The sequence below is a fragment of the Sphaeramia orbicularis genome, chromosome 5 (genome assembly GCF_902148855.1).
Source record: "Sphaeramia orbicularis chromosome 5, fSphaOr1.1, whole genome shotgun sequence".
NCBI classification, from domain to species: domain Eukaryota; kingdom Metazoa; phylum Chordata; class Actinopteri; order Kurtiformes; family Apogonidae; genus Sphaeramia; species Sphaeramia orbicularis.
Genome location: NC_043961.1, coordinates 25,853,996 through 25,880,604, shown reverse-complemented (window position 1 = coordinate 25,880,604; position 26,609 = coordinate 25,853,996). Strand labels below are relative to the sequence as shown.

Genomic DNA, 26,609 nt, shown 5'->3' with positions numbered 1-26,609 from the left:
GTTTGTATTCAAGGGGATTCTCTCACATAGGCATTAGAGCCTCAAGATACGAGTATGATACAAGTATGGAGGAATTTGATGGGTTCAGGGATGAGACAGTTAATTTTTAGCTGCAGAGCTGACAAGGCTGATTATAGTCATTGCTGTGTGAAGACAGTGACAACTCAACAGTGCCCCTGTCAGAGTTGGAAGGGATTATTAGTTGAAGAGTAAGGAGTGGAAGATGGAAATCATATCACCTTCCCAAACAAACACAAACAAGTGTTTTTATGACAAAAAAAAAGATGATGATGATAGTTCACCTTTGTAAGATTGCAGTTTCAAGTCAGGTTACAAGGTCTTCCTGACAAGCACATTCATAATCTTTTCAGCAAGAACACAGTCCACTTTATTGATTTAGTGAAAGCATTAGTCACAGTCTGTCTGTCAGTGCACAAGAGGTTCTGAGGAGAGAATTTAAAAGGCAACAGTGAATGCTGAAAGATAGTGAATGGTGCTCAGAAGCAATGCGTTTTCTGCCCTCAGTGCACCCACCAAAGGTGTTAGTTGGCTATCACGTAAAAAGGCTAGAAAATAATTGATTGGCTGTGCCCATTTTGAAGAGAGGATTTTATGCTGTAAATAAATTCAAATGTCTTTTGTATGCAAACATTTCTATACTGACATGCTGATATGCAATATTCATTCTACATCAATGCAGTGTCTACAAAAATGTTCTGTAAGCAGAAACAACAGCTCTGATGCATATTTAATATGTATGCCATTTAGGTTTCATTCAGTCTTTTAATTTGTCTCCCAAATGAGCTGTGCTGTTGCTGTGGCTTTTCAAAGCAGCCTTACCACACACACTCCAGTGACCACAGAGCTGTCGACAACACAGAGTCCAAAGCCTCAGCAAAAGGATTCACTGATGCCCAAGCAGCAAAGCAGAAAAGGTGGAATGGAGAGGTTGTGTGCTGCTATCCCCTGATTCTGTATAATGGCCCCCATGAGGCCAGGTCTGTGTAGGAGATGGTTGGAGAGGCTGAGGGGCAGGCTCATCAGTGTTGCAGGGAATACAGTGATCCTGAGAGCTACTCCAGTTTAATAACACTGCAGCTTACACACAGTTTACCTCAAGAGGTAAAAGGAAAGGGAACAATGCCAGTGTGGTCTCAATGACAACACAATTCTGAAAGTGAGACTGCTACCGCTCCTTTTAAACTTTAATGCATGGGATTATAAGCAGCAGCATCTTTTATAATGAGTGGGTGGTAGAGCTGCATGATACTGGAAGAGAAAAAAAAGACATGATTTCTGCAATATATGATAACATATAATATATGATTCAATAAGGAAAATCCAGAACCTTACACCGGTTGATTTGAATATCTATATTTGGAACAAGTCAGTCTTTCTAGAACGACTGGTGTGATATTGTGGAGGAACACTCTGAAGACTCTTTGAACATAAGCTCAAAGTTTAATTTAAAGCTGTATCACCATAGCAGGTTAGCACTGTGTAATATTTTAGGGAATTTAGGTAATTTAATACACTGATTAGCTCACCACTGAGGCACTGTCAACAAAGTGTTTGTTTTCAGGTAACCACAATCCTGTCTTTGTGTTTAGGCCAACAAATGTTTTCCTTTTACAACCAAATCCTTACCTTTTCTGTATTTTTCTCCTGTTCTTTGCTCGTATCAAGTTGTGGTTGTGTTAATTTGCCTACATTGCTTGAACCAGTGACATGACTATAATAAGGAGGCACACACTGAGATGGTGATGTTGAAATGATATATTGTGCAGTCCTAGTGTGTGGGTTTCATCAATATGACAGAGAAAGAACAGTGTTAAGAGCCTAAATATGGTTTTATATCTACTGCTACAGGCCATAGCAGCAGATGAACAAAGACACCTGTGACGTTGGTGCTGTTGGTGATAATAAAATTAAATCATCAGCCAACAGCAATACCTATTACTGTGTCTGCAGGTTCTTACAGTCTCTCTAAGCATTCTAGTTTCTTACTTGTATTTCTCATTGATTTAACTTCCCTGTCCTACGATTACATTACAGTGATGAGCATGCCAGTCTCAATATGTTTGAGTGTGTTTTGGTTTATCTGCTCTCACACCATCCACACTTTTTTCTCAATACATCTGTATCTCCCCCTCCAGCTAGGCTGTGTGATACTGGGCAATGTTCCCAGGCTGTTGTGCTAGAAAATTACTGACAGCATGTGTCAAAGGTAATTTCTCTTTCTTTTCTTCTTTTCATTATTTATTTTTTAATGAGGATGTCATTAACAAGATAATTATTTTGCAGTTTGCAAAGCCTGTATTTTCCATACCTCACTCTTTATGCTTGTGATGCAGTGTACTGTATAGTCACACTACAGTCTAACTGCAACAGGAAAAAACCAAGGGAAATCAGAGTGATGATAAGCTATGGGGATGGATCCCCCTTGGGCTTTTCCACACTGTGTGAGATGTTTTCATATCTGTCCCAGATCCGTGAAGGAATCTATCAGATGCTAGAAACAGAGTTTTCACAAGCACAAATCTGTATGCAAATTTTTACCATCTGGAGGCATTTCATCATTCCAATACATGCAATGACTACACTCACAACACAAGATGGGAAACCCCACACCTCTATTAAGACCAAGCAACAGAAGGAAAAAGGGTAGATTTCATTCTTTTTTTGGGATTAGGTGTCACCTTTACAAGAAAGACCCTCCATTAATGGTTTAATTGCTTCTCCCAGTTATGTGGTCAGTCAGAATGAACTTTGACCCCAGTGTCAGTGGAGGTCACACCTCACCCTTCCGGACCTTCTTTGTTTTCACTATCAGCACCTTTTCACATACATATAAGGGCCAAGACAGTACATCCAAAATGCCTTACACAGTCAGAGGATGTAATCTTGAAGTGAGTCCAATTATTCTTACAATTCAACAATCGAAAGCCTTGACTTTAACATTAACATTCTTATAGATCTATTCATTTCAACAGCTTTTACTACCATTTATAGGAAACAAAGCCACTGATTTAATTTTGTCTATGATCCAGTCATTTGAGTACAATCAGAAGTCAAATACTGGCTTTACAGACCGAGCTCCTCTCAGAAATGTGTGGGCTGCTGCACACAGAAGCACAGAAACCAGTAATGCCAGATCAGCTCATTGCTTATCAATATCATTTTTAGCAGCTGGTGCTCCTCCATTTACTGACCTCCTCTTCAATACACAAACCAGACGGTGTCTTCTCAGCTGACCGGATGAGATATAAGTACATCTTTATGTTGTTTGAATTGACTGGACTGTCAGACAGTAGAGAGCAGAAACAGGAGGACAGACTTTGACTTGCTTGTGAATGGCACGGAGAAAATGAACAAAGAGCTGAACAGATGAGTGTGGTTGGGCTTTGTGGCTACAGAATTCAAACCTCCGCTTTCCTGTACTTGTGCCAATTGTACCCCAGCCCCTTCATTTCACCCAGGAACTACACCATTGACTGACAAGCCCCGTGGGAGTGTAAACACCAGTTAAAGAATAATCACAGGATGGATTTTAGGACAAAGTCTTTTTAGTATCAAACTGTTTCACCGGTATTCTATTCTCTGACACAATGGTATCTCCTGTAGGGCAAAGCTTCGCACAGAACAAATGTGCTGGAAGTGATTCACTATTATTGTGAGAAATGTCAGCATGGTGACAGCCATGTCCCAAAAACTGTCAGTTTGGTTGGAGAAGATTATTACACTATTACAACATATCATTTACATAACTGTATATAAGTTGATGTTGCACAGTAATACATCCATGGAATCTCTACAGATGCACTGATCATGAAATTCTGGACTAACACCAAAATAATTGCTTAAAATGACAATTGATGCCTGGTGATGCCTAAGAATCTTAACCCAGAAAGACCCAGCACTACTTTCATGTCAGTTCCTAAATGAAAGTTTCTCTAGATCTAACCTTTCTTAAGTGATTATCACCATTTATTTATAACAGTGTTTCTCAACAGGGGTGGTAAGGTACATCACGGCAATTATTGAGGTACCCCACCCCACCCCTCACCCCCACCGCTCGACAAGGAGGATAATGATGAGGTAAGGGGGGCGTTACCTACTGAGTGCTATAACGGGGAGGGGGGGGGGGGGTTTACCATTGACATAACATGCTGCTTGATATTGATACTTATACAGACCCCCCCCCTTTCCAGGGGGTGTTCCGATACCGCCACAGACATTATCCTCTGTGTTTTGTATTTTATTAGTATAAATCAGGTATTTTCCTATATTTAATTTACTGATCATAGAGATGTTCATGTAGATTAACGTTAAGGGTTATTAAATCAAAAAAAGAGAAAACTGCGGAAAAAGTGACTTTTTCAGTCAAATCTATCATTAACTGAACATAAACCAAGCATTTCCATCCACTGTCATTGATCCAGATCCACTGGTTTTACTGGTGAATCAATGTTGTAGAAAATGACGGTGTTTCTATGCTAACTACAGAGCCTCTGAATGTCCAAATGGGTCATATCTGATGACCATGAAAAGATAAACTGCATTTTACACCAATTATTTACATGGATTGATAGGATTAGTGGATCAACATGTATTAAACAGTTTAGATCAATAGATGCTATTGGTCGGTGATGGATGTTTGGGTCTTTATGGGTTAAAGGCTGTTATCAAATATCTTTGAAGATAAAAACTTCATTCATAGAAGCGTATGAATTACAGGACAACAGACAAATACCAGCCACTGCCATCTGTGAAATATCACAGTATTTTCACATAGCTGTTGTCAGTCAACAAGGCCCAGCAGCCAGTATGTCTGAGCATCCAATAAAATCCTCAAGTTTTCTTACCCCTGGAGTAAAAAAAAAAAAAAAAAAAATCGAACCAATTCCTATTATTTCCCCCTTTTTAAGGATGCAGCACCTACCCACCCATCCCACTCCATTTGTCACTGGTCCCAATAATAATATGTTGTCAAAAGCAGGGGGTGTAACCTGTAATAAGGGGTATTAACCCGGAGGGAACAGCTATCATCATGGTTTGGAGATTTGGAGGGAGTGCATGTACATGACAAAGACAGAATACTGACGAAGACCCAACAGGGAGCTTCTGTTGAATAAGAATCTGACTCACACAACATCTGTACTGAGGATTTGGAGGATTTGTGAGGCCTTGATCTGTTGTTAGAAATGTGACAGATAGATGTAACTTTAACTTTTATCTACCGCTTTAAAGCTGTATGATAGATTAGGCTGCAGTTTATATCGGAAAATTCTAATTATAGAGCTATGAGAGCAACCTTTTGCATAGTTGATGCATCTCCACAGCTCATTAGGCGGCAAAATATAACAGCCATTCAGTTTTCAATACATAACCACAGTAACTCTGCCTTCCAATCAGTAGCCTTCCAAATAGATATTACTTTAAACTGACTGCACATACAATGTCACACTGTGAAATTTCCGCACACAAAATATATTTTTTTCTGCCAGGAATTCTTTCAAGCAGTCTTGATCTCTTTGTCGCTTCAAGCATCACACATCTACACACACAAGAGACACACGAAGCAGCAAAGAGGCAATGGGGAGAAAAAAAGATCGACCTTCCCCTTTTGATTAATGATTTCTTCTTCCCAAACTCCTTTTCTTTCTGATGGGAGGCATTTGTACCACCACTCCCACTGCTTTCTCTCTCTACCACTCATCAGCAGCAAGTCATAGATGCATAAATGCTGCTGTAGAAAAAACTATTTCCATAAATGCAGGGGTTGTCAGAATAGGACTTGTCGTTTACCTGAATGCTGCTTAATTGCATATCACCGAGGAATGTGATCCAAACCACCTCATCGTTAAAGGAGAAGAATCCCAAAGCTAACTGGCTTGGACTGATCATGCAATACTTTGCAAGCTGTCCCTTCTACATCCAAACTGATTATCCACCATCTACCACCCTTCAACACAAACAAGTCAACAGTTGCTCTTCCAGAAATCTGAAACACACTCAATTCATGCCGTGGTCTGGTTTTTACTCTGAGCTAAGAGATGTGGTGGTGAGCTTCTCTGAACGCCAGAAAGCTCATCAATAATGCACACATAGCTTGTTATAGCTCCAACTCACTCCGCTTCGATGGCTCACAAACCTAAAACCCAGCATCAAAGACTAGAGATGTGTGTGTGTGTGCATGTAGTGTTGTTGATGCACACATGGCAGCACTGGCATATACGTCTAAGAGGTGAAAGGCGAAGAAAGCCTTGACTCCAGGGCTTTCCTAATGGGTAGAGGAGAGGAGCCACTGTTTATTCACACTGAACAACAGCTGTAGAGAGAGTGATTTTGCAGGTCTGTTTTCAGTAAAGTTTTTTTTTTCTTAAAAGGAAGTATCTTTCTGCTGTAAGATAAGAATGGGACTAAGAATGAGGTCAGGGACGCTGCAATGTGTGAATCTGATGTAAACCTTTGAATCTTTAACACCCTGTACTCTGTCAAGGATGCAGAGGAGGTACGAAAAGCTTTCAGTGCTGCTGGTGCTGAAAGCAGTCAGTGGTTATGGTGATAGGAACCTTCTCGTCCTCTGACTGAAAAGATGTTACACAAGGTGATAAATCTAATTCTGCACGTTAAACACAAGCAGGTGAGTGTGAACACCCACGTCAAAGCCTCTAGATTTTTACAAATTTGCGACTTTTGTGCGGTGGTTTGGACTTTATACCACAGAAGGTGGTTCTGCCTGCATTTATTCACATTTGATTTGCTTATAACACTGTTTTACATATGACCTGGCACATCTTTAATTGTCCACATACTTTTTTCTTTGGTATCGGACAATAGAAAGAACATATTCACGCATCCCAGTGTTAAAACAAAAGGAAATGGCAAAAGTCTTTAAATCCAGTCAGGTTGTCCCCACCCTGTAATGTTAAAGCAGATACTCTTTGTGCTTTTTGATCTACACAGTGGGAAAAGTTCGCTCGAATCCCTTTTTCCACATCTCCCTCTCACTGAACATTGCAGGGTGGGGCTCTGTTCAACTTTTCTAGCACACGTCTCTGAACTCAACTTTCCTCTTCGCTTTTTGCAAACGCTGCAACTCACCTGCAGGAGACGGTGATCTCTACTTTGGTGGCAGGAATGTTGCCAGTGATCGGGTCGAAGTCGTACACCGATGACATGTCCTCCAGCTTGTCCATAACGTCTCCCTCCATCAGCTCCATCGTCAAGGACCGGGTTGGCGCGGGTCTGATCCGACAGGCGCACAGCCTTGCAGAGCGCGTCGAGTCTCCGGTGAGTCCAGAGACCCGATCACAGATCAGACGGGATCCGGTCCAACCCGGGGAGGCAGCCGCTTCGCAAATTTTGAGGCTGGAGAGAAAGGAGGGAGGGGATACTGAGTTGATTCTATGCAGACGCGCACTTGGTTAACTGTCCATGCGGCACAATAAAATGATCAGTCGTGGGTTAGATCTGGATCACTGTTGCGCCCTGACCGGCCGGTTGCGCATCACATGGAGACATGGAGAGGTGGACTGCTCTGTGTGGTTTGCCTCCTGAATGTGCGCACGGCAGAGAATGTGAAGAGAAAAAGAATACACTCAAACCCACCCATCCTCCTCCCACACGGCATTACACTCAAGTGCTGGCAACCCTGCCCATGCCCTGATAAAGCTGCCTGTCACCCCGCAACAGCCTCTTCTCTGTTCACTCAGAGTGTGTCATGACTATTTAATTTTTATGAACTGATGCCATTTAATCTGTAAAACTTAATCTGACGTTTAATGAGAGAAAAAAAAAGATGCAGCGCGTAATCTTCCTTATAACGATGAAAAAGATTACCTTGTAACGCATAGTTGTGGAACTATAGGCACTGTTGTGCGAAGGTGGAAAAAAAGGACAATTCAGAACCACAGTAATGGACAGCTCCCAGTAGAATCCGAATAATGATGAAAAATCAGCAGACTAGACACTTCTACAGCACACACTGTACATCCATCCAAACTGTTAATAGGTTTGGACTTAGGTGGCAAAGGTCTGGACCATAAATGGTTGCATAAACATAATTATCATCCCCCTACATTTTTTGGGATTCATCAGTTTTTTGTTTTTTTGTTTTTTTTGCTCTGGAATAAACATATGCATGGCATTTAAACATACAGTTGCCAATTAAAATGTGTCCATGGTGGCTGATTTAAAATCAATATTAATTACAAAAGGAAAATTACATTGGGATTTAATGGCTACCATCCATCATTAGTGGGCTGTATACAGCTTAGACCTGTCCTGTAAACCACACTGTAATGAATATGCTAAACTGGTGCAACTGCCTGCCAAAAAAGTGATGGGTGTGTCATTTTTGGATAACTACACTTCCTAAATGTTAGCACTCTGTGTTGTCTTTTTTCCCCCACCACCTCAGTGTTTATCTCACTTGTTTTGACACTCCACATCTTGCTAGATTTTCTTGCAGATAAACAAAGGACTTACACACACACACTTAGAAAATTCACATCGACACTCATGAATAAACAATTAACCAGCTGTTTTCCACAGAGTACCAGTTACATCAAGAAAGAAATCATTTGGTCATGTTGAAACCTGTCAACTAATTGACACTTTTGTTCACCATGGAAACAGTGAGACCAGATTTTTTCTATTATTGTACATTTTTATGTTTTTTCTCTGTCTATCTATCTATCTATCTATCTATCTATCTATCTATCTATCTATCTATCTATCTATCTATCTATCTATCTATCTATCTATCTATCTATCTATCTATCTATCTATCTATCTATCTATCTATCTATCTATGTCTGTCTGTCTGTCTGTCTGTGTAAAACACAGAACACAACACAGCCCTGAACCATTTTACTTTCCTCATAAATGGCGGCAGAAGCACACGGCACTTTGCATAGAACACCTAGAGTCTGGATTCTGGAAATCAATTTACACCAGCACAGGATGCTTCTGCCCACACAGCCCTCCAGCTTAGGATCAGGAACACACACATGAACAATCACTCTGTGGGAAATTTGCACAAATGTGCACATATGAAAACTAATTATTTTCTCATATGTCACCAAACTGCTCGTAAACAGAGATAAAGAGGCATGCACATCTACATGCACAGCATTTCCTCCTCAGGATGATTCATGTATTTTAAGGACTTGCTGTTTAGTGTGGGTGAGCACATTATTGCAGATGTTCCAAAGAGTACACAGGCAAGAGCAGGGCCAGAGGACAAAAACAGAGAAACAGGAGGGAAGAACCTTCACAGCATCCACATGGCCTTAAGTAATCTCCTGCAGTATAAGAAATGCACTCATGCAAAAGAAACGACTTTGCACAAAGTATCAGATTACAGATGCTCAAAAAGACCTATTTTGGCACTTTGTCTGGAAAAAAAAAAGGGTATTATCGAGAATCTGATGTAATTATCTTGACCCCTGAAGTAGATGCAAGGGGTATTGTTTCAGTTCATACCAAATTGGGTTTATAGATTGCCAGTGACCTAGAATAGATCTGATTATATTTTGAAAAAAGTAGGTCAAAGTTCAAAATTTTTATGAATTATTTCAATCTTTTTTTTCCCCCCATTTACTTATAATGAGCGAAATTTCATATGTGTATAGTAACAAAACTACTGGTTGAATTCATACCAAATTGAGTTTATAGATTGCCAGTGACCCAGAACAGATGTAGTTACATTTTGGGAAAAGTAGGTCAAAATTCAAAATTTGTTTTGATTTTTATTTATTTATTTATTTATTTATTTTTTTAATTCTCACATTTACATATAATGGGCAAAATTTCAAATGTTTATAAATACATCAATTTTGTTTCAGGTTACTTCAAACTTGGCACATATATAGAGGCAATTGATATGTTGACATCACCACACGCATAGACATGATGACATCAGCTGGATCGATGCCAAAATAAGCTACAATACATGTGAGGGGTGGGGTTTGTTGTGCCTGGCACCACTTGTTTAGTAATAGTTTACATTTACATTTATGCATTTGGCAGACGCTTTTTTCCAAAGCGACTTACAGGGGAAAACCAAAGTTTACTACTGCATAGTGACACACAGTACGAAACTCTGTGGACATATGAGTTATATCACGTTATATTTGTTCAAATTGTTAACATGATTCCACTGTGAAAAATAAAATGCCAGTTGTGCTATATCAGAGTTTTGGAGTTGATAGAGCTCTCCACCGACAATCAGACCTGCTCTGTAACAACCAGCGCTTCTGTCAACAGATGACAGCTCCAAATAATTAGTGCAGAGAATTAAAACAACACAGAAACAGTTTTTTAAAAAATGAATAAATAATAGGTGTTTTGACAACAAAGGCTTCAAAGACTTGGGTATTTTTCCATTCTTTCTGCAAGTGTCACACATAAATCCCCACATTTCTTAATCAGCACAAAAGTACAGAGACAAAAATTACTTTTAAAAGCCTTTAAAAGACAGTTAAACACACAAGCCTGGTGGTGATTCTTAATACACAAGCACTGCATCATTCCAATTTGTGGATGCCCTAAGGTGCATGCCCATTGGGTGATCAATAGCAAAGACTTACAAACATAGGATATCTCTTTTAAATTCTAATGCTGTCCAATTGCTTTGGACCAGGAGGTGGTCATTGCTTTTTCACTGCTGGTGACATTAATAACACCATAGGGGATTCAAATGTCCCTTTTCCTCCTTCTTCATCCCATTCTTCTGACTTCCTGCAGTTTTCGAAGCACTAATTACTGTGTTTGTTCTTACTTGCGTCACACAGTCCAAAAATATCGCTTTTCTGGAAGCAATTATGCAAAAACAGACAAATGCCCTGACACCAAGTGAAGCTACTCACTACAATATTTGTTTTTTTTTTTTTTTAACAACCTAGAAGCCAAAGACACATCTTATTGATGTATTTAAATTAATGAATCAACCAAAATTCAGTGAAATATATAAATTAAATGCTCAGCCTATTGTCATCAGGCCAGGGACTACAGCAGGATACTAGCCATTTTGGCTAAAGCTGACCCTTTTTACTGTTATTTATACAGTTCATTAATTGGGATTGTCCACAATACAATAAACTAATAAATGAAAAAAAATAAAAATAAAAAATCCGATTGCTATATGATTGTTGGATTATTTTTAGCTAACATGTAATTCACACTTTTAAAATGCACACTAAAAAATCTGACATCAGAGCATCATGTTGTGGTGTTATATTATTGAACAGCATCAGAGATTGTTGGTAATGCAGTTTTCTCTTATCTATAATTTTGGCTAGTATCATAGTATGCTTTGTGTTAAATTGAGCTTGATTTTTCAGACAATGTACTAGAGGAAAAAAATCTGTTATTCTGCTCCAGAGGTGAAAAATTGCCATGGGAAAATATTTGCTGAAACATATCTAATGTCATAACATAATAGCCATTTACGATTACACAAAAACTAAAAACACAGCTCAGTGTGAAGATTCAGCAATGCAAGTAGAGGCAAAATAAAACACCTGAAAGACTAAAGTGATTTTTTTAGCCATCAGCAGTGGTTGCTTTGTTATTTAACTATCACTTCATGTAAGGATTTCCGTTCCCACACTTATACTGTTAATCTACAGTATTATTTACTTGCCAGATGAATTTTACAAAAGACCTTTACCAACATCGATGCGGTAAAGTCTACAAACTGAACATTCTGAAAGGCTTTTCGTATATATTGCTCTCCAATAGGAAGTAGTTTTCTCAAAAGAACTCATTTTCTATCGTCAAAGCAAATATAAATTAATCACACTGGGGAAAAAAATCAAAATCTTACCTAGTGTATTTTGCTCATTTATAGTCAAAATAGCTCATCACACTAAAAATAAGATATAATCACTCAAACAGTAACTCATTTTTAGGCAATAGATCTTGAAAACCTTATTTCAAAAACATATTTCAAGAAATCTTACCAAGATCATTTTCACTTGTTCCACTGGCAGATTTTTTGCTTGAATTAAGCAAAAAAATAAATAAATAAATAAAATCTTGAATTAAGCAAAAAAAAAAAAAAATCTGTTGATGGAACAAGTGAAAATTATCTTGGTAAGACTTCTTGAAATAAGATTTTCAAGATCTATTGTCTAAAAATAAGTTCTTATATCTCACTGAAAAGTTACTCTTTAGGTGATTATGTCTTATTTTAAATGTGATGAGATATTTTGACTAGAAATGAGAAAAATACACTTGGTAAGATTTTGATTTTTGCAGTGCATAAATCATTTTTGTTTACAAGCACTTTAAAAATACAAGTTATAGGTTACAAGGCACCTGGCCATGTTGCATAAACCCCCTAAAATGATGTGAAAGCCTTGTCAAAGAACTTATATTTCGATTCCTAAAATAATTTTTCTATATATTGTGTTCTTTTAGCAGCAGTATTGAACACCAGTGAGCTGTGGTATCTAAATGCACTGGATTTCATGTGACTGCCAAGATTTGTGTTGCTTGCTGGTTGTTGTTGCAGCAAGTGGAGACCCTGTAGAGTAGTGGGTTCGATAAACCCAGTTCAAAAGGACCACATGTTCCCTCCCTGTGCGTAATCCTGCTTTGGAGCCTAGTGGTTTAATCCCGAATCTCAACCCCCATGAGGTGACCAGGATCACGCAGAAACCTTTTATGAACGATTTCTCTGAGAGTGACAACAGACCCCTACAGACTGACAAATACATCCAATATGTATGGAGGCATGGGTGGCTGATTGACTGGCTAAAGGCCCAGTGCTCCGTCTGGCTGCAGCAGCGGGGATGCAAAGAACTTCTGTCAGCAAAAACTGGGCAAAATAAAAATAAAAATAACTATACTTCAGCAGTGCCATGTTCAGTCTACTTAAACTATCCATGATCTTCTTGATTAAACATTTGCAAATGTTCCTAATTAGACACCTATCCAAAAGTTTTAATGGGTGGGTAGTTTTTCTGCTGCGGGGGAAGTACACTCCTGTTCCTCCAGAGAAAAACCTCTCTGAAAGTCAAGTGAAAATGGTAGCAGACAATAGCAGAGCAGCAATGAAGTCCCCAAAGGCAAAGTTTACACTCAGGACTCTTTCACAATCCAGAGGGAGCCAGTGCTACATATCACCACTCTGGTCACTTTTCGTTTAATTATTTATTATTTACACCCAGTGACAGCTCCCTTGAGACTGCAGCATCCATAACTAAATAAACATGACATCCAGTAGACGATTTTGTGAATTTCAACTATGAAGATATGATCCAAAATCGTGAGTGTATCCCTTTTAGGCAAACAGCTAAAAGTAGGGCATGTGTACAAGCTACACACAGCTGATAGAAGACAGAAGATGGAGGCTAACATTCAACACAGGTGCCGGTGAGACATTTGGAGTAACTTCAGTTCTAGGCTTTTTTTATTGAACGGAGAAGAGCTTAGTACATGTCACAGGCTCCAATGGGTGAAAACAAGACATGCAGAGCCAGAAGAATCTGGTGTTGGTATGGTCTTACCATTTAGTGGAGGAAGAATGGAGCAGTTTTCCTGTTGTTTGAGCTTTAGGTGGTGTTTGATATTCACTATGCAGCAAGGTGTGTTTCCAAAGGAATGTTAGATAAGGGGTTGACGAGAACAGCTGGGAATGAGCAGCAGCGGTGCTAAAAGAAACATAATTAATAGAAATAAAACTAATACATGACACATATTCATTCATTATAATTGTGATAATCACAATGTTGTTGTTTCTCCAAATCACCACGAAGACTAATGACTGTAAAGTCCAGTTATAAATTGTATAATAAATGGTATTAACCCATAAAGACCCAGTGTTACTTTTGTGGCAGTTCCCAAATGAATTTTCAAATAGATTTCACATTTCTTAAATGATTTATTACTATTTATTATAATATTATCCTCTGTATTTTGTGTTTTTTCAATGAAAATCATATGTTTTCCTATACTTAATTCACTGATCATATAGATGTTCATTAAAGCTCAGATTAAAGACGAGGGTTATTATATCAGAAACAGAGAAAACTGAAGAAAAAGTGACTTGTTCAGCAAATATATTAATAACTAAACATAAAAAGAAGTGTCTCCATCCACTGTCACTGATCCAAGTCCATGGGTTTTTCTGGTGAATCAATGTTGTAGAAAATGACGGTGGTTCCATGGTAACTACGGAGCCTCTGAATGTCCAAATGGGTCATATCTGATGACCATGAAAAAATGACAAACTGTAATTTACACCAATTATTTACATGTATTGACAGGATTAGTGGATCAACAGATATTAAACAGTTTAGATCAGTAGATGCTTTTGGTCACCAGTTGCTCTTTGGGTCTTTATGGGTTCAATAGTTTAGATTGCATGGACCGTAGGATTTTGACCATGCAGACTACAGCTTTGTCAAAAGTGAAATGATCTATTATTTAGTGATTTGTAGAATTTTTTGAGTGATTATACTTTTTTTTTTTGCAAGACTTTTATTTGTATAATCATATCACTTTGTCATAAGTATTAGGTTTGAATGTTAGCATAAAGACTGAAAGCACAATGATCAATGTTTAGAAAAAAAAATCAACCAACCTGAGCAACAACTCTAAAATTACTAATCACACATGCTCACAAGATGACTACCAAGAAATAATCAGAAGTAATATCCTAATAATACAATACTGTCAGTAAAGTCTTATTATGCTGAAAGTGTTCTATCTGCACTCTTCTATTTTACTTTATTTTCATTGATTATTATTTGTGTTTTATTGATTATTTTTTAATTGTATGTTTTTAGCTTGTTTCTTTTCCATTTTTGTAAAGCACTGTGAATTGCCCTGTGTGTGAATTGTGCTATATAAATAAATTTGCCTTGCCTTATTCTTCTAATATTCTTATTTAGGTCAGTAAGCATAGTGTACTTCTACAAATGTTAACCTCTTTCAAAGGAACAGAAACTGTGTGTAGTATTGATGTTGATAGCAATGGTAAATATGCCACAAGGAAAGCATGTTGTGAAGTATCCTGATAAGAATGGACGGTGGATGGTGGATAATGTTTGACAAGGTTGTTTTAAAGACCGATCAAAGGTTAAAGTCTGTTTCTCCGTCACATCCACATTCTTATTTCTCTCTGCGAGCGAGTGAAAAATCACATCAGGGTGAGTGTGTTTCTGAAAATACTCTGTCAATACCTCAGTAGATTTACTTTTCAACATTTGTGTGTACATGTTAAATCCAAAGGCTTTTCTGGAGATTGGGAGCATCTCGTCCTCTGCATCATGGTGGAACTGGCCTTTTACCCAGCAGTGGCACTGATTTATTTTTTTGGGGTGATGCAGGCCTCGAAGGACGACCGGGTGGAGCTGGACGACCGGGCATCTCTGAATGTTTTCTGCCTTTTTGTGCTGGCGCAGCCGTTGTGTTTGGTACTTGGAGGATACACAGGCATGGCGACATATCTCCTTACAGCTCTGGTCTCCTACAACTTCCTGCCCTGGAGGAAAACAAAACCACCTGTGATGGGAAAAGAATCAAAGAAGAAGACACAATGAACACAGTACAGAGATAAAGATGATTACATCAGACTGAAACAGAGAAGATTATTTTTTCAAACCATAACCACTTAAAGAAATAATCATATATCAAGAAATGTGTGTGTTGCTGCCCTTTAAAGCATCTAAAAAGCTGTTATTAAACGAATTTCATGAATGTGGTTGTGGTTGTGTTCATCCAAGGACATTACATCCACCTATGCATCTACCTATGACTCATGTTATGAATCCTGATCCAGAGAAAGGTTTTATTTCATAACAGAAGTGGTGGATTGCTCTGAAGGTTGCTCCTACTATGGATTCTGTGGTAAATAAAATCAATAAACACAGAAAAAAAAATGCATTTTGGCAAATCTTTAAACTAAATCAGGTCATGAACACTCCCATTCCAAGATGAGAAAATAAATGAGCGGTTCATTCTTATTTTCACTTAATTATTAGAATTAATAGGTGATCAGTAGACTTATAAATTGTTTTAGTGTTTACATCCTGAATTCTATTATGAGAGTAAATTGCTCTGGGTCATAATAAGTAACTTTAGTGACAGAGAAGGAAGCTCTGACAAGCAGCTGTATGTCCTTGGCATCACACACACTGAATGAGGTTATAATTGCGTCTTGATAGTGAGTCATTTCTTCTAAACACTATAATTATTAGGCACTGGCAACTTCACTCAGCGTGGATGATGATAGGTTTGAATTAATGAAATATTAAACATGTTATTCACATTCATGGACAAAGCCTGCAAATATTCACCACAAAAAATAATTGCCTACACTAGAAAGAAAATGACTATTGTTTTTTTTTTTTTTTTTTTAATTATCCGCCCATGTTCATGAATGACTGTGTTCCTCTGATGTGGTTAAGCCTGGTGTGTAAACCTGGACTCAAAGAGAGAGAACATAATGGGATTAGGCTGTGTTATTTGGTTGATAGTCCACGGCTTTGTTCAGTGCTCGTCCAGATGTCCATATGTATCCACGAAACAGCAGGAATTTTGTAGAAGACATTTGAGACTTTCGTCAGCATTAACATCCTCTGAGCTCACGTCGTGTGAAGTCAACTATCCCAGGTGCTGATGTGTTTCTGCCTCTCATGCTTTCTGACAGTGTGTTTTCTGTTCATTGAGTGGGGAGGTGGTGTATGACAGTGTCAGCCATTAATGATGGGGGTATTGCGTCCGCTATTTTTAACTGCGATGTATTTCTTCGAGGTTATATAATTTATGAGAAAATCTTTGAGATGTCAGTTGCATCTCCTATGCAAGCTGTGAGCCCTGAGATAACTTGCTACTACATCAGTGCTCCTGCATGTTTTCCTGTCCTCCAGCATCTTTCATTATTTAAAACTAGAACTAAACAGTCAGAAGCTGCTGCTCCACTGGCCATTAATAGTTTTTCTACAAAATTCTTTTTATTTCCCAGTGACTACTTAAATGTATATTACTTCAACTCAGTCTGTTTCCCAAAGTTCAGGTTTCATCATATCATCTGTTCTGACTCAAATGATAAATAAGCTGTTTATATACAGAGATGGGCTGAATTTCACTATGTTTGTCTTAGAAATACATATTTCATTACATCCTGAAGGAGACGCATGCTGACACGCATTGGTGTGTTTTTAACTCCAGCTCCCATGAACTAATCTACAGGCCCTCATGAAATAAAGGCTTTTTAAAATTTTCTAATCAAGTGAGTGCCTGGATTTTTGTCTTTTTCCAACATGTTTCATTATGTTTGAATAATTTGTAATTTGTATCTTATGGAGAGAGGAAAAATCTCAGATAATGCATTATTATTTACCCCAACTGCAGAGAAAATACATTTTAAAACAAATAGAATAGAATAGAATAGAATAGAATAGAATAGAATAGAATACAATAGAATAGAATAGAATAGAATAGAATGTTAGCAGCTGTTTCTCCTTAGCAGTAAACACTTCCAAGTGCAAAAAAAAAGACATATGTAAAATACCACACAAATTGTACCAAAAATGTATATACAGAACAACAAGAAATACTAAAATATACAAAAAGCCAACACTATAATATAAATGGAAGAAATACATGCAACATATAATGAATATGTACAGGTAATATAGGATATATACAAGGGGAAATTGAAAACAAGGTGCATGATTCGTGATCATTGCACTGAGGTGGGATGCAATGTTTATGAAACTGAGGTGATGGAGATTATTTGTATTCTCTTCTCTCCATTAGGTTATCTGTTAGAATTAGAATAAAAAAAATAATAATAATATAACATCTCACCTGTACTTTCTTGCTTTCTCATGTGCTTATTCTAATTGAAGACCACAATTTGTCAGGGTGAGGAACCATGTTTCTGGGACGGTAATGAACTGCACTGGGGCTCCACAGGGAACTGTTTTGGCTCCCTTCCTGTTCAAATTGTACACAGCAGACTTTGAGTACAATTCAGAGTTTTATCACATCCAGAAATACACTGTTGCCCCTAAAGTTGGAATCATTTCATTTTCAGATACATTCCTCTTTTTATTCCTATTTATACACATAAGTAGTCACCTTGGACTAGGTGCAGTGAGTCCTAGTTACAGTTTACCTATCAAGAATGATTCAGTGTCACAACAATTTCGTGAGAAGAGGTACAGATATTTAATTCTATCTTTGTGGGCAACAGTGTACTCTAATGACACAACAATCAGCATGTACCAGAAAGGGGAGTACAAGGATCTAACCAAAGCCATCTGTGACTAGAGTAAAAAAAACTGCCTCCAACTGACCACCTCTAAAGAAATGCAGATCTATTTCCATCCATCCATCATCATGTGCTTACCTGGGTCTGGGTCATGGGGCAGCAGCTTAAACAGTGAAGCCTAGACTTCCTTCTACCTGTCCACCTGCTCCACCCCCTCTGGGGGGAAAACATAAAGGAAGTTCCTGGGTCGGCTCCGAGGCCTCCTCCCAGTTGGACATTTGTCTGAAACACCTGAAACACAATGGAGGCTGCTGCTCATATCACAGTATCATTCTTTCAGTCACGATTGACAGCTCGAGGCCATTGTTGAGAGTAGAAACATGCAGTCGTGGAAAAAATTATTAGACCATCAAAAGTCATCAAAAGCAAAGGTTATGCAATAATGTACTAACTCCTGTGTGTATCATGTAACAAAAACAGACAGAAGAAAACATGGAATGCCTAAAAGCACTGTTTTTGGCAGTACAATACCATAGCTATTATGTAAGAACTGAAGTGATTTTGGTTATTATAAAAAAAAGCATGGAAAATGACCAAATATCAGCTCTTTTTTAAACCCTTATGAGCTATTTTTTGTTGTTATCATTATATTTGTCCAAACAAATGTACCATTAGTTGTACCAGGCATTAAAATGAACAAGAAATTGAAGAAAATGTTGGTGGTCTAATATTTTTTTCTGTGACTGTAGATTGTTGAGAGCTTTACTTTTTGGATAAACTCCTTCTCCACCACAACACATTGACACAGCATTCACATCACCTACCCAATCCACCTGTCGATCTCCGGCCCTCAGCCGTGAACAAGACTCCTCGATTTAAATCCTCCACTATTGGCAGAAACTCATCCTCAACCTGAAGTTGATAGATTTCGGTAGACACTGAGGTGGTATTGACATACAAATATCTTGGTGTAAACCTGGACAACGGGGTGGACTGACACAGAGTTTTTCCTAAGACGCTACATATGGTTTACCAGTAAACTGTGGCCAGCTGTTTCATGCTGCTGTCTACTGGGGAGGCAGCATCAAACAAAAGTACATAAATTGGCCCAACAAACTGGTGAAGACAGCTGGTTCTATTTTTGGACAGAAGCTCCACTCACTGGGGACTGTAGAGATGTACACTGAATGTAGTGGAGAACATCTTGCACAATCCAGATCATCTCTTCATCTCATTCTGACAGAGAAGCAGTTGCAGTGAAACAGCTCATTATGATGCATGACTGAACATACAGGAGATCCCTCATCTTCACTGCCACCACACTCTACAACCCCTTGGTCTAATGACTGACAGACTAGTAATTGCTTGTTTGACTTGGTTTTGTTTGGTTTTCTTGAGCTGAGGGACAAGTGAATTTCCCCCTGGGGATCAATAAAGTTTATCTGTATCTGTAATTGCTGTTAAACAAACAAAACAGATTTGTGCTCACCTGTGTATAAAAAACAAACAAACCCTGAACCTATAAAATGACATGTGATTCAAATGTTTTCATTGTTTATGACATCCACTAAACTTAATGTAACTCAATTCAAAGATTTGACAATGTTTTTTTATAACATTTTTTTTTTTTTTACTGTGTATAAATACTATTGATGGTGTTAGTAACATTCATGGAAATTGTTTCTCAAGCCACAGCAAAGCACATAATAAATAATTTATGGCAAAATGTATTTCAGTAAAAATCTGATGACCTAGTTAATTTCATGTACATTTAATTTATGCCCAAACTGAGATAAATAACAAATAATCAGAGAAATTGAAAATAAAGTCAGAATATTACATGTGCGAAGCAGTTTACAAAAATAATTTTGTTGGTATGAATCAAGAATTCATGCAGTGTTGAATAAAAAAAATAAAAAAGGAGGATTTTCAATAAACCTTTGATTAAAAACAAACTCCAACTGCTTTGTTTGGTTCCACTTATCATTTTAAGCCATATTAAGGTCTAAAAAAAAAGTTTTCATTAAATTTTTTTTTTTTTTTTCCAGGTTCAACAAACAGTGGAGAAAGCAAAATAAGGGCAAAAAAAAAAAGAAAACGAGAGGAAAAATTAAAAAAATATACAAATAAAAGACCAATAAATTATATGAAGATGACAATACCAGCACCATAAAAAGAGGAACAGAAAAAGAAATTAAAAAAAGACAACTAATTTTTTTCTTTTTTTTTAATATTACAATTTCATTCTTGTATGACTTTTAACATTATGATTTACTTCTCACTGTGAATTTTCTCTCAAATATTGCGACTTTATTCTACAAATATCAGATGTTTTTCATACTCAGGCATAATGAATGTAGAACATTTCTCTGGAGATTTCCGATGAAACTCAAAGTGCTTCTTTAATCGTTACACAGGATGATTGATAAGGTAGAAGTTGAGAGATTGATGGTTGATGTAGTATGAGTAGTCTTACTGGAGAAACAGACTCAGACATATGAATGAATTTTCAGGAGTCTGTCACGGAAAGCTGGGGAACAGATTGAGTGCACGCATCTGGGATGTGACAGTGTTTGCGTATGGATGTTTATGCGTTTGTGAGTGGCATCCTCAAATGGTTTTTGTCTCCTCTGAGGCGTTAATGGCCGTCGTACATCACAGTGCTTGTGTCTCCCGTTGCTTCTGGGACAAGTGCAGCCTGACACAAGTTAATGACCAGAGTTTGGCAAGGAAATGAAGATGCATGACTTTAGAGTCTGTATCTGTGGCCCTAAAGTAGAGAGAAATACTTGTGAATGAAAAACATCCCCTCCATGTTCAAATCTCATCCCTTACAGCTATTTGCCTGTTTAACCCGGTGATCGATAAACACATTCATCTGCTGAGGTTTTTTCTTTCTCAGCTCATTCAGTCATAATATCTTAGATTGAAGTATTTGTTTGGTAAATATTAGGCTCTAAAAAGATCCCTTAATCAGACTTCAAATCTAATTTGATTTAAGTAATTGCATGAGTGTTATCTAGTCTACAAAGCTTCCTTAATTTCTTCATGATCAATTAATCCGATAGTGTTTTTTCCAAAATCCCTCTAGCGCTTTAAAAAGAAAGCAATTTCACAACTGAGATGCTATGGAAAGGCAGGTAAGTAGGCATTTTCGCTTGAATAATTGACAGTCAAAATTGTTTGCAATGTATTTTCTACTGAATGGACCGATTGATTTCTCAACTAATAATTTTAACACAAACACAAACTCCATAATCAAACATTCAAGATACAATAAGAGCCATTTGTCACACCAAAAGATATTTTTAACTCATTTATTTTCTTAAAGGAACATTGAATCCTTCATTAAATATTTACTTACACTATTTACAAAGATTATTTTACATGATCGCATGCACATTGTCATATAAAATACTGTACACACATTTACACTCATTTAAGAGGGAGTAGTCTGTGCAATAAAAGGCACAAATGACCTTTGACCCTGCATTTATGTCCCATGAGCACATATTTCACAGACATGGCCACATATTGTCTTACATTATGTGAGCTCAATTAGACCACACACACACACCTAGAGAAGAACAACGTCAGCAGTGGTGGAGAAGACGCGTGTTGGTGTTTGATAGTGATTTACCGCCTTGCAGCAGAACAGTTAAGTGCCCTCTTGATAAGCAGCCCTCTTGATTGTGTCTAAATGCGATCATCAGCCTCAGGCAATGGTCTTTTCAGCCATGGTGATAAGTGAGATGAAGCCCTCAGACTTAGAGAAGAACTTCTGTAACAATCTGTAGCACAATCAGCAGTTGAGATAATTTTGTTCTGGATATTAAGTGGATGATTTGACTTAAAATGTCCTACATACACATTCCATCTGTGTAAGGCATTTGGGGCTGTTGGCTGAGGCACATGGCTGTGAGCTGAGACGCTGACTGTTTCTGTTCGTGGCGCTCTTAAGATGTTCAGACCAGGGCTGAGTGGGAAGGGCCAAAGCTGGCAATCACACAATCAGTTTGACTCTCCAGTGTGCTCTGTTCTCAGACAGAGTGGTTAAAGCTGCTTGGAAGATTTCAAGTTTTTGTTTTGCAGAAAGAGGAGTCGATCCAAATCAAAACTGGTGCAGTTTAAGCGCTTAGCTGCTTCAATCTGTGTCACTAAAGACGGAAAGTAGACTGCACTCCTGGCGGCATTTAAGACTGATTAAGGTGTCAGCTGTTCAAGTGATATTTAGCTTTGGTCAAACAGTTTTCTTATTTAAACCAGACGAATAGCCATTTAGTAATAAAGGCAAAAGGGGCCTACTTTTTTCCCACATGGTTGGCTATAAAGCAGAACAGCAACACCAGCTGATAAATCCGCTCAGGACGAGTATTGATCGACCAGTACTCACCAAATACTAAATGGCACATGTAGCGTGGTTAATATCTTTTGGAGAGGACATGTTGTCAGGTGAGATGCATCCTAAATTGATTGTTACAGGAACATTAGATTAAGGTTAGATCACATCAACCTGTGTCTCCTAAATCTTTCTTATATTAAGAAAAACGCTTGAATGCCAGCGAACAGCGAGGGAAATAAGGAAGGAGCTGGAGTCTCCTGAGAACATCTACAAATGTTTGCATGCTGTTCAAAGTGAAAATTCCCACTCACAAATAACATTTACTATATAAAGGGTCAAAGGCAGGGACATACTGAGGACTAATTCTCTTTGTTTTGACTTATTTTTACACACTGGATCAGCACAAACAGTAATATAACTGGTTTCTAAACCTAATGTCTCTAACCAGACGAGATCTTTTCAGTACAATTTAAGCTGTGTTTGGAACTTTCCAACAGCTTAACATATGTGTGAAAAAGAGGTTAAAGAGTATTGACAACAGTGGTCATCACCAAAGTGCATGTAATCTTTCACTTGCAGAGATTATACTGAGTCAGTCGACCCTGACTAAATTTCCTTCCTAATATTAAAAAAAGGTATGAAACACTTATTTACACGTCATCATGAAATGAATGTGTTGGCAACTTTTGGTGGGCGTATTCAACATCACATAATTTTAAGACTTCCCCAGGCTGTATTGAAGCGCATTCAACATTTCTGTACATATTTAATGTACATTCACTGTTAATGCTTCAGAACCCAAGCAAACAGCCTGTTGTTTGTGAGGAATTCAGTTTGGGTGTTAAATACCTCGATCAACAATGCAAAAGGGAAAGAAAAGAGCAGCCCACTAATCTTTTCAGATGTCCAATCAATCATTTAGCACCACTTAAATCATGCAGCCAGCAGCAAATATACAAGCACAGAGAGTGCTACAGTAGTACAACATTTTCTCTAGCAAAGAGCAGGAGTAGAAAAAGAGCGGATAAAGACTGTCTACGCTTTTTTTTTTTTTTTTAATCACGAAACACACCATAGAGCAGGTGAATGGGGTCAGTTTGGCTAATTGGCACAGATAAATACATACTGTACAGTGAAGGGCCCAGTGGAGTACGCCTTCAGGTCAAAGTATACAACCCATTATTACGCAGGTTCAGTTCCCTACACACACTCCAGTTTTACTGCCAAACTATTTTACAAATACTTTTTTTTTTTTTTTTTTTTTAACATATGTGGAAAAAGTAATTATGGTTTAAAAAAAAAAGTGCACGTTTCAAAGTTTCAGCTTTGGCCAGATTGTAAAGATGTTATTTTTAACATTATGAACAGATAAAGCAGTACATAGATACGAAGTAAAGGGAAGCGAATGCAAAAGAGCACAAGGAAATAAACATTTAAAAGGGATGCTATAAGGGAAGAAAACATTGATAGTACCTGTTTCTCTCAAAATAAAAAATCTCACAAACAAGGCATTTGGTCAATTTAAAGCGCTACCTAAATTCACAGGGTCAAGTAATAACTAAAGTATGACTTGAATTATCCTTCAACCTGTACCTGAGTTACTAAGTGTAGCAAAAGATTAAAACCAAGAACACTTCAACAAATCACCTCCATCCACACGTTTGCATTCATAATCCTTAATATAAAACCAAACCCATGTCATTGCTTTTGGGGAGCATAAGCAGCTTCTAACTAATGTTGGACACATCTATCATCAGCAGCCTGTTCTCATTTCTTCAAAGAAAATTTGTAGAAAGTAGGTCATTAGTATTTACTGTACTACCTTCGGTGCTTACGACTGCTGCACTGTGATCCAAACATCGTTTGATTAAACTACATGTTTCTGGGTCTTCTATAAGGAAAAGTGCATTTGGCAAAAAGTAATTTCCAACAGAAGTGGTGAGATCACAGAGTTAAATAAAAGCGTGACATTAGAGTATCAAAAAAGAAATGCTCACAAAAATGATTTGTGCTTTTATCAAATGGTAAGACATCTGTACGACAAGAAGCTTTAAAGTACTACTTGTCATTTTGGAGTGATACACAAAAAGCAAAGTGAGTGATGTGCATGTTTACTATTCTCTATATTCAGGAGCGTCAAAGAAGAAAAAGATAATTGAACTGACTTTAAGTCTTGGGTTATTAATGTCACTTGCAGTTGTGTGTATATGGCTATGTGTGTGTGTGTGTGTGTGAACTGCTGAATCCGTTTCATTAGGGAGACTTTAAATCAACAGTGAGGAATGCCAAGACCTATCAGGCAAGATGGATAACCGAAACATCCGCTGAAATCATGTGTTGCTGTGTGTCCACAGTTTGAGCATATGTGTACTTTGCCCACACAATGTGCCACATAAACAGATTTGTACATCAGTGCACGAGTACAGGAAATTTCTTCCCGTTTTTAAATGTAGCAGCAAAGAGTGGGTGGAAGAAAATTGGGATTTTATTTTTAAAAATCCCTCTCAGTTATGACCTACTTTCACCCAAGTAATCTTGCCTGAAAAGCAGACGGTAGAGCTGTAAGACTTCTAATTAAATTGGCTTCCCAAAGAAGTTCAGTAGCTGTGAAGGAGGTGGGCCCTTCAGTAAGGCTGGTCAGTCTGACACTGTTGCTAACCTTAAAGATCAGAGTTGAGCTGAAAGCAGGCTGGGGGAATCTAATCGGGCTCCTGTTACCATTTGCGTGGAGGATAAATGGCATGTCTGGGGCACAAACTGTAGCATGGTGAAGATAATGATCTGGCACTTTGGCCTTAGTGGAGTCCTGACTCCCAAATGTATGAGGTGTGTATTGTTTGTGTGTGCATATGGTCATGTGCATCTGCAGGGGTGTTTCACATTTTCGCCAGAGTTAGCACTTTACAGAGCAGATAATATAATCCAGTCACATCCTCCAGGGCGAGTGCTACCTTAGTTGTGCTACTTGGCGTGTGCTTGCCTGTTTGCAAGGTCAGCAGCGAGACAGTCTGACAGGGCCACAGAGGACACATCTACACAGGGATGAAGGGCCAGGCATTAAATATAGACTTCAAATTGTCAAGCACCAGGTGTTTGTAGACAGAGACCCGTAAAATGTTCCTTCCCACCTCACGTCGAAGTCCAAATCAACTGAGGTAGGGAAAGTAATAAATTAACAGAAGTCATTAAAAATAAAACAAGCTGTAGAACTGAAAACAATGGTTTCAGTGATACACCAAAGAGACTTCAACTAAAAGTGATGCGGGGTGTTCCCAGAGGACGAAGCAGAGTATCAAGTTTGTGTGTTAGAAAGTTTCCTGTGAAATGTTTTATATAATGCTCCAGCGATGACTAATCTCAGATCATCAGTTATTCCGTGATCATCCATCACCAAAGTCCAGTATGTTAATTAGTATTTAATTTTCATTTGGACCTAAAGAGGCTGTAGATTATACATAAATAAACCTGTTTCTGGGGGGAATTCATCTCTTTCTGTTCCACAAGGGTTCTTCTTTTATTCCAGTCGCAGAAACCTTGGTGAGGGAACAGAAGGACACTTTCTTTTCTTTTCCTTTAAATACCAGACCGTGGTAGTTTTCATGTCAGGAGACAAACTGTTCTGCCTGGTGCATCCACAGCTGGGAAGACACAGTTTATCTTGTCCATGTAGAATCACACCAGAATGGCACTTTTAAATTGGCAGTAGGAAACATTTGAAAGGCAAATAGTTTCTGCCTGAATACTGTACATATTCCACCTCAGCTTTGTCATTTTGGACAGTGACAAAGGAAACCACCTTGACTGCTGTTTTAAAAAAAAAAAAAAAAAAAAAAAAGGGGGGGGGGGGGGGCGTTGCTGTGTCACATCTCACTGCTAGAAGTTGGGAGTTCACAGATCAGCGGTTCAAGTTGCATCAAGATGGCCGACGAGGGAACCAGAATCACTTCGGTTGTCACCTTTTCCTCCACACCTTTGACAGCCAGATCTTCACTGTCTTGTCGCTAGAGAGAGGAAGAGAGGTGGGAAGAT

General features: G+C 38.1%; 2 protein-coding genes across 10 annotated transcripts in view; both read right to left on the bottom strand.

Moving 5' to 3' along the window:
* The window catches only part of cpne5b (copine Vb), a 157,718-nt gene extending 144,113 nt beyond the window's left edge, over positions 1–13,605 (bottom strand). Inside the window, exons 1-2 of one of the 2 annotated variants that reach the window (XM_030135190.1) lie at positions 13,524–13,605; positions 7,108–7,374 (exon numbers count right to left, since the gene is read on the bottom strand). In XM_030135190.1, the coding sequence (XP_029991050.1) occupies positions 7,108–7,226 (119 nt within the window). In that variant the 5' untranslated portion in view covers positions 7,227–7,374; positions 13,524–13,605. Of the gene's footprint in view, positions 1–7,107; positions 7,375–13,523 lie in introns of those variants that run through there. The other variant, XM_030135188.1, reaches the window with a different exon arrangement.
* Positions 13,606–22,195: 8,590 nt separating this feature from the next.
* Positions 22,196–26,609, bottom strand: part of kif21b (kinesin family member 21B) — a 68,451-nt gene continuing 64,037 nt past the window's right edge. For all 8 annotated transcript variants that reach the window (XM_030135255.1, XM_030135253.1, XM_030135258.1 and 5 more), the window contains one exon: positions 22,196–26,581. Coding sequence is in view for 2 of the 8 variants with exons in the window: in XM_030135258.1 (XP_029991118.1) it covers positions 26,533–26,581 (49 nt within the window). In the remaining 6 variants the exon portion in view is untranslated. The remainder of the gene's footprint in view (positions 26,582–26,609) is intronic.